We start from the raw sequence: 17,669 nt of genomic DNA, 5'->3' as shown, positions 1-17,669 counted from the left end.
GCAGTATTTTGACTTCCCTAGCCTTGCTTTCGCAGACCATTTGCACAGGGATTAATTGCTGATATTATTAATTTTCTTAAAAGGTTGTTACAAAGTTTTGGTAAATTTAAGCACATTGTTGCATTTATTACTTTAGTTATAATTTTTTCTTTATTACATTACTAAAAATGTTACAGACTATGTATTTAGAGACAATAATGACACTAAAGAACTGTAACAGAAGCTCCTATTATTGCTTTTTTGTTTGTTAATTTTTAGTTTCACTTGCATTCTCCTGTTCTCAATGAGTGAGCCATCGAGCATGTCATTGCTAATCATGCTCTGTCTCCTGTGGGTCATTGCTGAAGCTGGAGTTGCACCCTTACATGATGAGATTCAACTAGGTCAAAATAAAAAGTACCTGCATGGAATTGTAGAAATTATTTTTGCAGTCTGAGGGAAACATTTGACATAAAAATGTGATGCATTAGGGACAAGAAATTTGCACAGAACTGTCCATTATCTGAAAGTGGAAATGAAACAGGGGTCTTAAGATGTAATCCACCTCACAGGCTTGAACTTCTAGTGCTTACTTTGCAAAGTAGCTGTCCAGGCTCTCTGTCTAGAACAGGTGAAGAAAAATACACCTCCAGAGATTGTCCCTGTGGTTACAAGGGTTGTCTGCATCAGTCACTCAGAAACAGATCATTCCAAATGTTTGAAAGTCAGTTAAGTGAGATGGGTCTCACCTTCCATGATACGGAAAAACAGACAAATAATCAGGTGCATAAGGGAGCTGTGAGAACCTTGGTTTTTAAAGACCCTCAATTTTGCTGTAGAGGTACAGCCTCCGCTCTGTTTCCGTGCTGGCGCTTTGAAGTTTCGTTGCTCCTTGCAAAGGTTTTATGGAGTTCAAATTCTTCCCAGAGTTCCATACCACATAGCAAGCAGCTGTCCAACAATGCAGTCTTATTAGAGAATTCAGCTTGTGCATAATAGTATGCTGCAGTCTGCCAAAAATGGGGCGGAGTCATAAGGCAACTGTGATTTTGGACAACCTGCACAGAGAAAACTGGATGGTGGCAGGAAAGCTCTTGAACAAGCAGAGATTAGAAAGCTGTTTTGAAATAGATTAGTGACCATTGGGATTATAAAGGATCAAGTTCAAACACATGCAAAACAAAATCATAAAACCGGATCTATGTTTAAATTAAAACATTGTGTCCTAGAAACTTGGCTAAAATCAGCAAAAGGAGCTGGCTCTAAAAACACTGTTATCAGGATGAAGAGGGTAGGAGAGATAGGCCTATAATGAAATAGGTGTGGGAGGAAGAACATTTGTTCAACAAAAACATGCTTTCATAATGCAGCTTTGTTATTTTAACTGAGTTTGGGCTTAAATGGAAGAATGGGTTAAACACTTGCAGAAGACATAAGTGAAACCTCCTCTGGAGCATTAGAAGACACAACAAAAAAAGCCTCTAAGAATCTGGGAAGGCCAGGGATTAACACAAAGTCCTGGAGGATCAAAAATTTCATTCCTTTTATCAAGACCCTGTATATCAGCTGGTCAGAGCATGGTACTAAGGCACCAACATTGTGGGTTTGATCCCTATATGGGCCATTCACTTAAGATTTGCACTTGGACCATCAACTCTAAATATTTTGTAAAATCTGTGAATTAGAGGCTTTTATTTATCCAACTCCCATAATTTGCAATTGCTGCTTAGTTTTAAGAAGCAACATAGGAATAGGAGAGAAAAGTGCTTCTTAGAACCACTCAAAATATCCTTCTGTGACAAATTTTTAAACGTTGTATAAATTATTAAAGCAATGTAATCCTGAGCATTATGTTTAAGTGAAGACTAGGATGGTGAAGAGTTTAATACTTAATTTCTCTTTATACATATAAAGCTACCCTGATCTTGGGTTGCACAATTTCTTTTTTAATTCCCACAGCCTTTGGCAAGTTTCTAGCTGTACAGGCTTCCTCTGTCATTAAAGTGATGTTTTAATGTAAGAATTCATTAAGTCCCATATGCTTTGCACTAGAATATAAGCAATGAAAGTCTCTAAAAGGTGCAGTTTAATTGAAAACTGACTGAAGTAATAGTATTTTTCAAATCTTTTGTTGTATTTTTCAGTAACTGAAAGTAGGGTTTATTGAAAAGTTGATAAAATTAGTGATGTAAAGTCAAGGGTATAAACTCAAGGTCCATCAGTTTTGTTCTTGCATTTATAGTATCACCTGGTACAAATTTGGGTAGACACTGAACAAACTGAATTCTAATGTACAGATGTGCGCAAAGTGTCTACAACAAGGAAGAATTTACTGTCTGGACTGCTATTGCATTCACATCTCCCTTCCTTAAAAACATTAGTCCTAGAGGAGAGTGCTTCAGGGCAGGAGAAGATGGTCAGCACTTGCCACACCCAAGTTTTAAAGCCCAGACCTGATGTTGAAGTCCAGGAAAGCTCGTGGTTACAGATCCCCTCCGTAGCTGCAGCTCAACAGGTGCCTGCAAACCATTGGCAGTGTTGGTTTGCTGTGGATATCAGAAGAGTGCCCCTGTTAAATGTGGTGTCCTAGCTGCAAAAGCTTAACTCCACTGTAAGTTGTAGCCTTTTACATCAGGTACCTCTCAGCTGTGAATGCAATTCTGAATATTTGTACTCTGCCTTTGTCTTGCACATACAGACAAGTCACTGAGTGATTAATGATCTGCTTCAACGCTGGGCCTGCACAGTTCCCAGTAATTAAACAATAAAAATGACTCTCCCTTCCTTCCTGTACTACAAAAGATTGCTTAACTGGTCTGTAGGACTTGCTAGAGCTTTTTTTTTTCAAATATGTATCTATTATATGCATGTTCTTTTATGCAAGAGAGAGAATGTGTTGCATATTCGTGAAAAAAAATGGGAGAAGGCAAGCTGAAGAAATAAGGTTTGGATTTAATTTTGTCTGTGTTCATTCTTTGGTGGGAGGGAGATCAGTAGGTCAAGATAAACCCAAGAAGGTTTGTCTCCTTCTCATGACCCTCCCTGCAGTGACCATCAGTCGTTGTATTTTTGCAGGAGTGAACGTGGTACTGTTCAGGTCACGCGTAAGGAAGAGCAGCCAAAAGTTGCAGTTGGGTTTTCAGCTGGAGCTGTCCCCACTGTCAGCATTCAGATCTTGAAGCAGAATCAGGGAAGGCAAATGCTGTACAGCCTGCTCACAGCAGCTGCTGGTATTAAGTAGATGGTCTGCATGGGGCTTTTTTAGTGTGAGGTGGAGCCTTTTGGTGTCTTTGATGGGTGCAGTGAGGAGCAAGGGAAGGTGGAAGGTCAGAGAAACAAGGGTTCCCATGGCTGGACCTGTGTTCAGTAAGATGGAGCACTAACTTCTAGTAGATCATGAATTGATAGCTTTTTAAATGTTTGGGTTTCTTCATTGATGCAGGTTTTGGATATTATGTATGCAAAATCCAGTACATATGTATAATTCTTACTCCATTTTTTCTTCCTTTTTAAATTTGTTGAGAATTTTTACAATGGAACACAGAAGATGTTTAGTTGTCTAAAATGTAGCTGTTTTTAGTTATCTGCTAACAAAAAAATTCAGATTTATTCTTAAAATAGGTTTTTATGAACATTTTTTTCAGTTGGACAGTTTTACTCTGTTTTTTTTTCGAAAAAGATCTTTATGTTGAGACAACGATGGGAAATGCAAGCACAAATAATGCTTTCAGGAAAGTTTTTCACAGTTCATTGTAGGGATTTTTAATGAACTCATAATGCAGCTTTAACTAAAGCATTTACTACCTGTGAGTGCTATAATACAGAATGACAGGGCTAGAAAGCCTTTTATGATGTCTTTCTGTTCTGCTCTCATGCCAGAGAAATTGAATTTTGAAATGAAATTTTGATCTCATCCAAAGTTTTATAGTGCATATTTTGGAAGTCACATATGCTCCTCACAAAACTAGATAATTTGAAATAATGTGTAAGTAGCCAAAGATACTCAACTTGGGGAAGAGCTTTTTTTAATTAAGGTAGTTAACTTCTGTATTTGGACCATCTCTCTCAGAGTACACTGGATTTTTGTTTTCCACACTGTGTAAAATCAATCAAAATAATTTCAGACCAGAACCTGATGAATTTATCCATATTGGCTAACATATTCTGAGATTACTTCCTCTTATTTCAACAGAACTGTAAATGGACTAAAATGCTGTGTGCTATGACCAAGGTTATTGGCTATGGCTTTTATAAAGAAATATGAAATCATCCATCACCATATTGATATGGTAACTTTTTGCTCCAAATATGTTGAAACTGAAGTTGCTTCACATAATAGAAGACCCCAAAGCAGAACTCAGTTTTGGGAATTCCAGAAATCCCCTCAGAAATGCAAGGTTTTGAAGACAATATTTTTCAGTTTGTCTCTTACTTTAGGGTTTCTATTATTTCCTTGTTCATTTACTCCATCATCCATAGGTCTCCTATATTTTTCCAGTGTCATTAGCCTAACCTTTTCCTGGTTTATTTTATGATTATAGGATTTTAATTACCATTCTCTGAAGGATAATAGATTTTAAATTAATTTGGTTGTCATGTTTAATGTTGTAGTCTGACACTCTGTATAACAGCACACAAGTAGGAGAAGTGTCTGACCTGTGTGGTCAGTGCTGGAGATGAGACAGGGACCCACACACCAGTTCTGTCTCCTTTTTTTATAGAGAAGGCTGTCGAAAGATGTGTCATGCAGGAAGTGGATATTTTTCCAGTAGAACCAGAGCTAGTGTTTTAGGTGTGACATCCAATGCCAGGGATGACTGGGCCATTAATGCTTGTTTTGTGCCAAAATTTTAAAAGTCAAGTTCTTTGTGAGGTTATGCATCTCTGAGGTTTTCAGTACCAATCATCCTTTGCAAATGCAGACAGGGTGAAGAGTCATCAGCACTCACCATGGTTATATTAAGAGATTTTGTTGAAAATTTTTCATGGGCTTGTTTTTTTGCAGGTGGCCTTCCCACCTCATGTGTTTACTCTGCATTTGGAAACTTGTATGTTTTCAGGTCCAGCCATGTCTCATGAAGATGTTTCCAAACAGAGAGTGACTGGAGGAGTGTCATGGTAAAGCTTAGACAGCTCATGTGTCAGGAATTATTGGCAGAGAAGCATTTACATCCAAGTCATAACAGTGCTTCCACCCTGTGATTAGGGAGGGTGTGGTGTGGTGCAGCAGAGCTGTGCCTCAGCCATAGGTACTTGGAAATGTGGAAGCTAAGAACAGGAAAGAAAGTATGCTATGCAGACCTTTCCACTGCTTCAATTCTGACGTTAAAAATTGAAGTCATGGTCAGGATTGTATTAGGAAAAATAATAAGAATAAAAATAATAAGAATATTAAGAATAAAAATAAAAAAATAATGAAGTATGGTGATGCCATTTCATGGCAGTATGCAAAATACCTCACAAGTACAATCTTAAAGAATTTCTGGTTGCATTGGGTGTTCTTTATAGAGCAGAGATAAAATGGGAATGGACAATTGTGGCATTTTCTCGGTGCAATGTGTCAGGAGATAAAGGTGCCCACTCTCCCTTGTCAGCTGGAGTAAGTGGATATACTGTGCCAGCTCTTTGCCTGCTCTGGATGAGTAAACCACCTTTAAGTTGTGGGACATTAATGAAACCTCCAAGGGGTGGGGAGAATATGTTACAGACTTTTGGCCAGACTTTTTTCTCCACCCTCCTTAGATATACTTCCAAAGAGACAAAGCTCAGGATTCAGATTGTTCAGTTCTTGTTCAACCCAGACCAAGGGACGCATACTCAGGATATACCTGAGTATATAAGAACATGTTTCTTTCCAGCGGTTTTTACAGCAATAGTTTTAAATAAAATATATAATGCAATCCTGATGCTCTGTTTGTGTGTGGCAGCTTGCTTTGTGCTATGCTGAATGGTTGTTGGTGCTGTAGGAGGGCTCTGTGTTATTTAACTGTCATATTTGGAATATAACTTAAAACCATACCTCATTTGGAGAGTTGAACTCTGTGTATGAATGCTACTTGAACTAATTTTTCTTCTTTCTTCTCAGTTCCTGCAGAACCTTTATTGTGCAAGTTTGCTGATGGAGGACAGAAGAAGAGACAGAATCAGAATAAATACATACAGAATGGAAGAGCATGGCACAGAGAAGGCGAGGTGAGACTTGTAAGTCCTCCCTTCAAGCTTTAGTGTGGGTGTGCAGTAATGAATACTTAGGAAAATGATAGGCATTGAGACTTCTTGGCTTGGGTCTTTGGCATATTAAAAATGTGCAAGCAACTCTTACCTGACAGTTTGTGCCTCTATAAAAAAAAAATATTTAACTGTGTCTTTCTTCTGAGGAGAAAATGCAAAATGTGAAACGCTGAGTCCTGTCTCATTAAAGTGAACAATAAAATCTCCTTCAACTTGGTCATAATATAAACTTCATCTTTCTCTTATTATTTAACTACCAGAAACATAACTATGCTTACATGCAGTAAATAATCCTTTGATCTATGCAACACTAAAATGCACATCACTTTCACAAGATTAAAATAATATACCAGTACCATGCAGCATTATTATTTTTAGTCAACAGTTGTTTTAATCTTTAATGTTCAAGATAATAGTTTCACAGACTTAGTGTTGTTAGCAAGCCTAGACACCTCATTTATATTAGACAGAAAAATTCAAATGTGCCTTCTGAAAAACTGCACTCCCCATTCATTCTTATAGTTCATGTATTGTAGGCAACACCCTAACATAATCATCTGCATGCCCTGAATCTCAAAGACACACATGTTCTTTTAGCCAGGTGTGTAATAGATTGCATTTTGTTCCTTGTGAGGAGAACATGGAAACTTGTATTCACGATCAATATTGCTGATTCTCTTCACTGTATAATTACTTCTGTCAATTAACCTTTCCCTAAGTCTTGGTAATAAATCATTTTCAATACAAATTTTCAGTTAAAAATAAGACAACTAAAAAAAGAATAATAGAAATAATTTACAATTAAAATTAATTTTGCCAACTGTTTCTTTTCCACTTTTTTTTTTTTGTAAAGGCTGGAATGACACTCACATATGATCCAACCACAGCTGCTTTACAAAATGGGTATGTTGAGTAATAGCACACTAAGAAAAAAGAAGTTTGCATTACAAAAGATGCACAGAAACTAGCATTTAATAAATCTTTCTGCATTTTCTAGATTTTATCCATCACCCTACAGTATTACAGCAAACAGAATGATCACTCAGACATCTATTACGCCATATATTGCTTCTCCAGTTTCTACATACCAGGTTTGTATTTAGAACTTGGTAGCTGAAATGGTTCATTGGAGCTTATGTTTGTTTATCAGTTGTTACATGTGGTTTTATGAGGTCTCCAATAATGCTTTATTTCAATAAAGTGGCCCCCTTGTGCTGTACAGCATGAAAGTGACAGCCTGAAAATCTGAGTGTGTGTTTCAGGAAGCACAGAGATTTAATGAGATTCTGGTGTCTTGCAAAACAAGTCTTCGGCTTGTGCTGATGGCTGAGGGATTTGTAGCCACCTCTGCATTTCACTGGGAGATTTTTCATTTTCTCTGTAAAATCCTTTTAATGTCACCAGTATTCTGAAGTAATAATTTTTTATTTAAAACCTTCTTGGTTTAATTAAATTAATTTTTAAAGATGTTTTCCATGCATTTTGAGCTTTTCTCCGTTTTTTTCTCAAAAAGCCCAACAATAATATCTTATGTAGTTGTACTTAGAAATAGAAACATTCTTGACATTAGAGAAGGAAATTCAAAAAAAAAGAGCTCAGAGTTCACATTGCTTTAGCAGTCAAATTCAGTGATTTTATGTTAGGAGTAAAGCATTTAATAGCCTAGGACAGTATTTCTAAACCAAAGGTTACTTTATTTTGAACAATAAATTAAAACATAAATTGTGGACAAGCTTTCTGAAGAAGGATTTTGATAGGTGTCATCTAGAGTCCTCACAAGGGATATTGATATACAATTCAACATATTGGGAAATTATATGGAACAGTTTTAGCACTTTGATATAGATCTCTTAGGAATCCTTCATCTTGGGGCATCACACAATTCAGTTTACAAACAACTTGCTTTAAATACAACTAGTATGGCAGTCTCAGATGTGTGCTCTGTAATTACTACTTGAGACATGCCAATTATGCCAGTGTACACTAAATGATGAACTATTTTTGCATTTTACTGTTTAACACATAGATGGAGTAAACAGCAGTGATTCAGGTCATAAATAACCAAAACTAATTAAATTTAGAAAATTCTTACCTCTGTGTGTCAGGGGAAGGAGAAGAGGGTGTTTGCTTTCTAGTGAGAGAGACATGCTGAGCTTTCTAATGTGCTGTGTGTGTGAATGAATATGGAAGGGTATGTAAAGGGGAGGTAGAAGGCCAACAGAGGCACTGTGGGCCATTTCATCAGCTGCCTCTTGCAGAAATTTCCATGTAGCCTTCAATTCAAAATGAGGATGATGAGGAAGAATTTTCTAATATTAGTCTGGAGATCTAATGCCATCTTGCATGAGAAAAGTGTTGTGTGGGAGTTAAAACAGTGTTCTCTGGTGTGAAGGGCAGCTGGATTATTTTTATATTAATTTCTGAGGTAACTTATGCAACACAATGTTTGCTCTCGGCAGACAGTGCTAGACTGTATTTTTCAGTTTACTGAATCATTCTGCTTGGTACTGCATTACCTCAGAAATTACAGTAAGTTCTTACCCAGAAAAATATTTCAGTAAAATTAACTGCTATTCTTTATTAAAATATAAATTATTTATCAATATAAGACTCTTCAATATTTAGAATCCAAGTAAAAATTGAAAGTTGGCATGGAAACATACTACTTAGCAATACAGTATTATTTTTTGGGCTTATTGAGATGGGCAGACCACAATCCATTATGTTTCCAGAAATGTAGTTACCAGTATTTCAATATACATGGCATGGAGCTTAAATTATTGCAGATGGAGTTATTAATATCATTATGCTTGAAGTGACACGGTAATTGGAATTGAAAATTAAATTGAAGTATTCTGTATTGGGGAGGAAGGAGGCTCTTGGCCTGAGGAATTTCGCAATTTGAGTATTAGTCACATCTTCATTACGGATCCCTTCTCACTGAAACCTGCAGCTTCCTGTCTTCTACACAACAGGACATATCACACAAGCACAGGTTTTTTTTTTGTTTTTTTTTTTTTCTTTGAGGCATGGTATAACCTGCTCCTAGATTTATTCTTATTCAGGTAAGCAAATGTAATAAAGTTTTGGCTAGTGTTTGTTTCTGCAGCCCCTGTGTATCCAAATGACTGCAGTGAGCCAGTTACTATCATAGTGTGAGATTAGCCAAAGCTTTAGTCAGGCTGTACCGGTATTTTTGCCATTAAGATTTTGCCTGAGGAAAGGGAGTGTTCCTGTCTTCTCTATTCCATTTTTGAATTCCTGTTTGCTCTTTTCCTGACTGAAAAAGAAAAAAACAACAAACTAAAACTGGTTTGAAAGTAAGTACCAAAAGGAGGCAAGAAATACTTCCATCTTCCAGAAAATACCTCACCTGGATTTTTTTCAAGGCTGTGTGTTTACCTGTCCTGTTCACAGGACTCTGGGAATGATGGTAGAGGCATTTAAAGCCGTGGTGAGCCTGCTCTGTGTGTGGTGCAGGTCAGATTCCTGCCTTACCCTACACACTTACAGCAGGTGAGGAGGAAATATTTTTGTCCTTACCTTTAGTATTTCTTGCAGGGCACTATTTCAAAGAGCTGCTGCAATCAGCTCTTTTTTAACCAGGATAACAATATAACCTGTTATTTGTCATGCAAAGTTAGGCATTCTACTGCAATTGAAGTATTTGGGCGGTCACCGATTTTGGAGAGAAAATGTGCTTGTTGCCAGAGCAGGGACTCTCATCAGAACTTCCTCCTCTTCCTGTGCTTTGGGAATAACACACCACAGTGTTTCAGAGAAGAACAGTTCTTCTAAATCTTCTTTTTCCTGGAACAAGATTACAGCAGAATTCCTGATTTATTTTTTTTTTTCAGTTGTGAAAATACAATAATTTATTTTATTCAGATCATACTAGAAGGCAAATGGTGCTATGCCTTCTGAGATCCCAATTATTTTTCCACAAAGGAATTTCTGAGACACAAGGAGCTTCCTTTTTCAACATAGCAGAAATCTGCCATTCATCTCTTTGGCCCCTTTCATTGTACTTGATAAAGTTTCTGAAATCTGCACTAAAAACATTGTCTTTTCTTCTGAAAGGTGTATGTGGTATTTGGTCTCCAAATCTTGTCTCTGATTTACAGGTTACAGTGAATACATTTTCCATAGAAATCAATGTTGTTCCACAGAGTAACATCCTTTAATCGAATTAAAAAGTCAATAAATAAGGGAGGAGGCATGTTAACATGATTTAAGTTATTATTATATCTAAGTTGGAGTATTCCAAGAATGTGTAAAATAGAAAATAAAATGCCAATTTTGTTCTAGGTTCAGAGTCCTTCTTGGATGCAGCCTCAACCATATATAATGCAGCACCCAGTAAGTTTTTATGCTTCTCTAATTTTGTGTTTTATATAAACACTTATATACTTTAAGCAACAGGAAGTATGTCAATTCCTGCCCAGTTTCTTTCACGGATCAAAATTAAAAGCTAAACAAAGACAGTAACCTGAACTGGGGCCTTACTTTATTAGGAAAAAAAAGAAAGCTACCTTCAGAGTATCAATGTGATGAGGACCATTAGAGAAAACTTCCAAGAGGAAACTTAGTGGTGTTGGTTTTTTGTTTTATTATATTTTATTCTAAATGGAAAGCACTTTGCAAATACCAAATGTTTTACATACTGTCTACCTTTCAGGAGCTGAAATTGGAGACACAGTGTTCTAGAATAGGTCTACAATAGTTCAGACTGCATAATTCGTGAAAGACAGATGGATGTAATGATATGAATGACATTATGGGCATTCACTTGAGAAAACCTGCATAGCTTGTTCTGGCTTCACCACTCATGAGTAATGCTGGTCTCCCTACACTTTTGGCTGTGGCATCTGTACCAGACTGTCAGGCATTCTAATCTCTGCTCTCCCATGATATTTGGTTCTTGTCTATGTCATTTGCCAATTAAGTACCATTACATCTGAGACTTACTGGGTTTCTTGAGATGAGCATTACTAATAATAACTGGCACTTTAATACGTGCACTCCCATAGTTAACAAACAAGTCTGTTTCCAGATATAGAAAGGATATTGTCTTTACTTTAATTAACCTCTCCATGCAGATTATAGAATGTAAATCTTCTTGGCAGAACACTTTCTTCTTGGGCATGCAGAGAAGGTGATGTTGAACCAGAACACCATCTCACACACTTCATTGTTGCTGTATTTGTGGTTTTTGATATTAAATACACATACACAGAGCAGGTTTTAACTTCCTTCTCTATTAACACAGCTTTTCATAAAGCAACATTGTGCAAATAATGCTGTGAAAGACGAGAGTTGATATGGTATAATGGTGTATTAGTTTCACAGGTACACAAGATGAGATTTCACAGTTGAAAATAAAGACCTAGATTCTAGACTGAAGTTCAGTTTTGGCCTGCGCAAAGACGGGTGCTGTCTTGCTCATTTGCTTTTCAGAGAAGCCTGCAGTCTACAGACAGGAAATTCTTTCAGTGTTTGATGTGCCTGTGACTCATTTCATCTACACTGATCACATGGTTGTTTTTCCAAGTATATTCTACACTTTTTTTCTCTTTTTTTTTTTTCTTTTTAAGTATTAGTTATTGATTCAAAATACTTGCTTTCAATGCACTGCAATTATTTCTGTTAGTTTTGAGCCTCCATTAATTTTAATCAACATGTTCTGCAAGCATAAGCCATACAAAGTATTTGGAAATGTATTTTTGTGGAACATGATTGGTAAAATGAAATTTCTTGATAATCTTCCATTTCAGTTAACTCTGAAAACCTTATGAGTGTGCCCTCCTTATTTAGCAGTCAAAAGTGCTTAAAAGTTTAGAGTATAATTTTTAGGAACTTAACAAAATGATACAGAAGCAATAGAAATGTCATCAAGAGCAGCTGGTATTTAGACAAAGAATCAGCATTGCTAAGTCACTTTTCTGAAATGTGTGTGCTAATGAAAGCAGCCACTAAGTAGGGCAGCTGTCTCGTGTGTGAACATCACGTGTGATGGGTAGGAACACAAATGTTCTCCTCCAAAGCCACCATTCCTAAAGATGAGATAAAAGTTTCTTCCTAAAGCATGAAATTCCAAAGCTTAAGCTAAGTGAATCTGTACCAGGTAACATGTGCAAATTTTTGCTTTCAAGTCAGCATCTGGTTAAACTCATATTTTACAAAGCATTTTCAGCAGGTCTCTCAAGTGTATTGCACATCAGTTGAATTGTACAACAGGAAGTCAAAGACAGTCTTCCATCTTGAAAATCTACAGATGCTCAAGTAAAATATTCAGAATTCCCCAGACCTGCTTTTTCAGTCAGTGCCTGGGATTAAAGAGTTCTTGTGGTATATCCCCTCAGAAGACTAGCCCATACTTAGAATCTTAAATCAAAAATGAAATTAAATCTGAGTGCTGCAACCATTTCTTTGTTTCTCTGTTTAAACAGGGTGCTGTTCTGACTCCCTCCATGGACCACACCATGTCACTACAGCCTGCATCAATGATAAGCCCTCTGACACAGCAGATGAGTCATCTTTCATTAGGCAGCACTGGAACAGTATGTAGCAATTTGATACAAAATAGAACTTACCCAAGTAGAAAATACTGCATGTAGATCACAGTATCCCTGTGCAGCTTGCATGTGGGAAAAAGTAATTCTGTAAATCATCTTATGTCCAGTAAATTATTAGAAACTGTCTCCATTTTAAAATTATATTCAGCAGCTTTTATTCAGTCTATTAGCTGATCAGAAATTGGAAATGAGTAAATAAAAATAGACCGAAACAGATGAAAGGAATCCAGGAGGTAACTTCAGAGTTGCATCTAAAAGATTAAAAATAGTTTTACTCTTTATACTTCCTTCTGCGACTCTAATCTCTTAAAGCATGAGACAAAAGTTAAATCAGAAGAGATTCAGACTTGCTTCTAAACAGCAAGACCCTTCTTTTTTGACCAGTTGGGTTATGAAAAGAAAATATGATGACTGGGGTTAGCAGAGAAGGAAAAGTCCTTTACATAATCTTTGAAGACTAAATTTGAATTTTCTCAAAATAGATACATGACTTTTCTGGAAAGCCTATGGATTTCAGATGCAAAAGTCTTTCTCTCCTGTATATTGCTTTAAGGAAACAGTCAATATCCATTAAACAATACCATGACAGGTATTTTGAATACTTTTCTACTTATATTGGGCTTTAACTCAATGTAATGCACTCTGTCTTTCTAGTACATGCCAGCCACAACAGCTATGCAAGGAGCCTACATCCCCCAGTACACACATGTCCAGACAGCAGCAGTTCCTGTTGAGGTCAGTATATTTTATAAAAGACCCATGATAAGAAATATGAATTTTTTTTTTTTTTCTATGTAAAATTAGTGCTCAAAGGCAAATATTGTAACTGTGAATGTACTGTGAATGACACATGTATTAAAACTATAAAATGTTATTATTCTCAACTAATATAGCCAGTGTTACAACAAAGCATTTCCTGTACTTACAGCAGTACTGTACTCAGAGCAATCTTCTCTATGAGCATAGCTCAGGCAAACCCTGTGTTTTATAAAGCATAACTCCAATAGTGACAAGCCCCAGGGAATGTATTGTAGTTTTGATCTTTCAAGTAGTTTACAAGAATTAATTTCTAATTTCAAGTAGTGTACAGAATTATCTGCCAGCAAACCTTGACTGCAGCTTTTTGCAAAAAATCCTGATTTGACCCTGGCATCTCAGGATGCTGTGCATGTTTGTCTAATAAATCTCTCCATGGAAGAGGAATTTATTACTTTTGTTGGAGAGCATAACATAAGTAAACTAAATAATTTATCTACTACTTTGGCTTACCTTACACCCTTTCATAGGTCAGTACTTCTTTAACAGAGGAGCTAGACAAGGCATGCTGCAGCTCATGTGTTCAGAATGAGTGCCAGACAGTCTGTTCCAGAGCCTGTAAGAAAAAAATATTTCATTTCAAAGTCTGTTTATCCAGAAACTCCAGAATTTGTTTGATTCATTTTGGTGAATCTGACCATGTGGATCAGAGAAATTCTTTTGGTAATTACCTGATTGCTCTGTCTGCCAGAGCACTCTCAGATGAATTAATTGCCTGGTTTCTGGGGATCCTGGTGCAAAGTCCCATCTATAATTCTCTGTGTTGCCTAGTGCCAGTCCCATCACAGTACTCGTAGTGTTTGTGTGGTAAGTAGATCTCATTCTTCTCCCTCCCCTTCAAAAGAAGAGGGACAGAAATGCTCTTTTACATCTACAGATGGAAAATATTCTAGCAATTATTTGCTCTCTCTATTTCTATTATGTCAAAAGTTTGAGGGTTTTTGGTTTTTTTTTCATTATCATCAAAGCATCTGAGGAAGTGTGAAGTTTGCATGATCATTTAATTTCTCTGTTTGCTGCAGTATTAATCAAGATAAAGTTAACAACTCAGATTTGGAATACCTCACTTGAGGAATGTGATGAAGACTTTAGATTTGAAAACTGTTAATTGTGTGAATCAAGTGGAAATACAGATTGCAGGTAATGCTGCTTGATTTTGTGTCTCATGGCTTGCCTTTTTATTTGCAGGAAGCCAGTGGTCAGCAGCAGGTTACAGTAGAGACATCCAGTGACCATTCTCCATATACGTATCAGCAAAATAAGTAACTGTGAGGTAGGGGCTCATCCTGTCTCATGAAAGATGTGAATTCAAAGATGATTTATTTCATAATTTACAGTACTCTGTATTGAACTTCTTTTTTTTTATGTCTTATAAATAATACTGATGATAATATCTGTGGACAGTGAAGCTGATTTGAACTTGGCCAGAGTTGAAAGCCAGGGAAGGAAACATGGGATCCAGAAGTGAATTAATGAATTCTGAGTAATATTGTTTTAATAATGTCTCCATACCATAACTGGATTATGTTGGATTTTAATTTGTTCATTTTAGCAGCATGTACAGAACAATGAATTAATGCAAAAATACAAGAATCAAAATGCTAAAGCGAACTGTACTGACAGACATATCATGCTCTAGTTTTGTGGTACATGTAAGATTAGAAGCAGCTTTATGGCTGACTTACAGACCACAGGCAGGGGGGAACTCTGGTAGAAATCCTTGCTGACCTTTTCTCCTGAAGACTTCCCTTTTTCTAGGAAAAAGCTGTTTGGTCCAGAATTTTGTCAGTTTTTAATCCATGTCCTCCTTTGGCTCTAATTCCAGAATTTTACTTTCCTACTCCAGGTTTCCTCTGGTTCTGCTTGCATGGCCTTTTTTACTAGCAAATCATTAGCTTTACCTGAACTTACTTCATACAAAATTGTTTTACTTTCTGTATATTTCCGTCCTAAAAATGTTACTTGCACGAGCTGTTCCCTTTTCCATGATCCATGTTTTAAAGTTTGAGGATTTAGTTCTTCCTCAACTCGTCTTTTTTTTTTTTTTTCTTTTCTTTGAGTGCTTTTTAAGCCAGGCAACTTGGCTACATAATTTTTTACATCACATTTTCTACGACCTCACACTGAAAAATTCCATTCATCTGCAATAATGTGCTGGAGGCCATGTTAGAGAAGTTTTTCTACAGCCCTTGTGATACTTATTTGATACTGAAGAAGCAAAATCAGTTATGTGCTATCGTTGTGTGATATCTCTCTAAAATGTATTGATCCAACAAAGCACACATTTTGGCATTAGCTTTGATCTTGCAGGTCAGCTGTGCTGTTTGACAACAGTGCTCTCATCCCCATTATTGGCAAAACAGCTTCTTATACAGAAAGACAGAAACAAACCAATGGGGAAACTTGGCAAATTCAACAGATGGCAGAGCCTGCGTAGCACAGCATATGACCTGTGTTATTCCTGTAGTCGGGCCAAATGCTGGCATCTAGAGGAAGCCCACATCCTTGATTTGCTTCCAGGGCAGGCAGAAAGCAAAGCCACAGGCTCTTCTCGTTATCCATCTCCTCGTGTTAAAATCATGACTCCTGCACGTTTCCCATGCCAAGGCTGCTGCCTGGTGTTAACCGCTTTTCAAGAAATTATTTGTTTTGCCTTAAGTCTTCCCTGTGGGCATGTAAAACCTCCTTACCAACAGAGATCTGTGGTAGCCAGTGAAGCGTAATCCTGCATGTCACATCCCCATCCTGCCTCTCTCTCCCAGCCTGTCAGTGTCTTTCCCCATAGACTGAGGCCAGGCAGGAGGAGCAGCCTTAAGTCTCCTGAAAGGATGAGTTGTTGACATCTGAGACACGTTTTGTATTGATGACTCTGTGTAGAATTCTAAGCTCTGTGAGCAATTCTGTGTGTTTTCTGTAAGTCAGTTCTCCACTTACTTTATCCTTCAGAGAAGCACTGTTACCTGTATTTATATGTAGTAGGAGCAAGTGAAATCTGTGTCAGCAGAGGCTGTAGCAGTGGGCACATGGGGAAGGTTAATATTACCCAGCTGATTTCAGCCTCAAAGCATGGCATTTGGTATTTCTGTCCCTGGAACATGCTGGCACTTGTCTTGTTTCAGACAGGTGAAGGGGAGGGAATTGACAGTTATTTCGTGCCCTAAATACAGGGAACACTGCAGTCGCTTGATTGTTGTGGCTTTGTCACCATCGTCAAACTGAAACTTTCTAAATGTGCATGCAGCACTTTTGGGAATGTCCTGTTTAAAGTCAGTGTCCATATTCCCATAATTCAAGGGGTAAATTACAACTAGCACATTTGCATGAGTGGATGCAATCAGTCAGAAATATACAGTGTCTTTCCTCTGGCAGCTACATTTAATAACTTTACAGCTTCTTTTCAAAAAGTTGCTCCTATGTGAAAAATAGTCAAAGGGACTTGAAAAATAAACCAAACCTGTTTTATATGCACCTATAAATGTACAAGCCTTAAAATACCAAACTTTGCCTTTCTTTGAAAAATTAAAAAATTGTGTAAACTTTTGTCATTAGCTGGGTATTTTTTTAAACCCATGTGGCAATATAAGCCAGTACATTAAAAAGTCTGCCTTCAAATTTGATGAGCCCTGACCTGCTGTTCAGCGTTACCATCAGGGAAGCACAGTAGCTGTGTCTGTCTTAGTTGTCGTATGTAGCCTCCTTGAGGTTGCACCAAAAGAAAGATATTGTTCCTTTTCCAGAGATCAAAAGCCTGAGAGATGCCACAGGAGTAGCACACTCAACCACTTTTGGTCGATTAAAAGGAACAACAACAACAACAAAATAAGAAAGAAGGGAAGAGCTTTGAGTGCAGCCTCACAGTTCCCCCGTGGGAGCTCTGTGTGCTGAGCAGGCGTCAGAGAGAGAGGGGGAAATGCAGCGCAGGCTCTGTCAAGGTGGAGAGCTTTATCCTGGGAAGGGCCAGGACCTGCAGTGCCGCCTGTGTTACTTGCCAGGTTTATACTCATATTCATTTAGTCTTCTCACAGCTGTCTAATACAGGAAATCAGTTAGTTTTGTGGACACCTATGT

The 17,669-nt window shown here is 37.3% G+C and overlaps 1 protein-coding gene across 5 annotated transcripts in view; it reads left to right on the top strand.

Annotated features, from left to right (window-relative positions):
- RBMS1 (RNA binding motif single stranded interacting protein 1) overlaps positions 1 to 17,669 on the top strand; it is a 141,862-nt gene that overhangs the window by 121,620 nt on the left and 2,573 nt on the right. For 2 of the 5 annotated variants that reach the window (XM_058839650.1, XM_058839652.1), the window contains exons 7-13: positions 6,065 to 6,180; positions 7,064 to 7,113; positions 7,208 to 7,301; positions 10,519 to 10,569; positions 12,660 to 12,770; positions 13,440 to 13,520; positions 14,790 to 14,874. In XM_058839650.1, the coding sequence (XP_058695633.1) occupies positions 6,065 to 6,180; positions 7,064 to 7,113; positions 7,208 to 7,301; positions 10,519 to 10,569; positions 12,660 to 12,770; positions 13,440 to 13,520; positions 14,790 to 14,867 (581 nt within the window). In that variant the 3' untranslated portion in view covers positions 14,868 to 14,874. The remainder of the gene's footprint in view (positions 1 to 6,064; positions 6,181 to 7,063; positions 7,114 to 7,207; positions 7,302 to 10,518; positions 10,570 to 12,659; positions 12,771 to 13,439; positions 13,521 to 14,789; positions 14,875 to 17,669) is intronic. The other 3 variants (XM_058839651.1, XM_058839654.1, XM_058839653.1) reach the window with 3 other exon arrangements.

This window comes from Poecile atricapillus, chromosome 5, assembly GCF_030490865.1.
Source record: "Poecile atricapillus isolate bPoeAtr1 chromosome 5, bPoeAtr1.hap1, whole genome shotgun sequence".
Classification (NCBI taxonomy): domain Eukaryota; kingdom Metazoa; phylum Chordata; class Aves; order Passeriformes; family Paridae; genus Poecile; species Poecile atricapillus.
The sequence above is the reverse complement of the archived record's forward strand: the minus strand, read 5'-3'. Positions and strand labels throughout refer to the sequence as shown.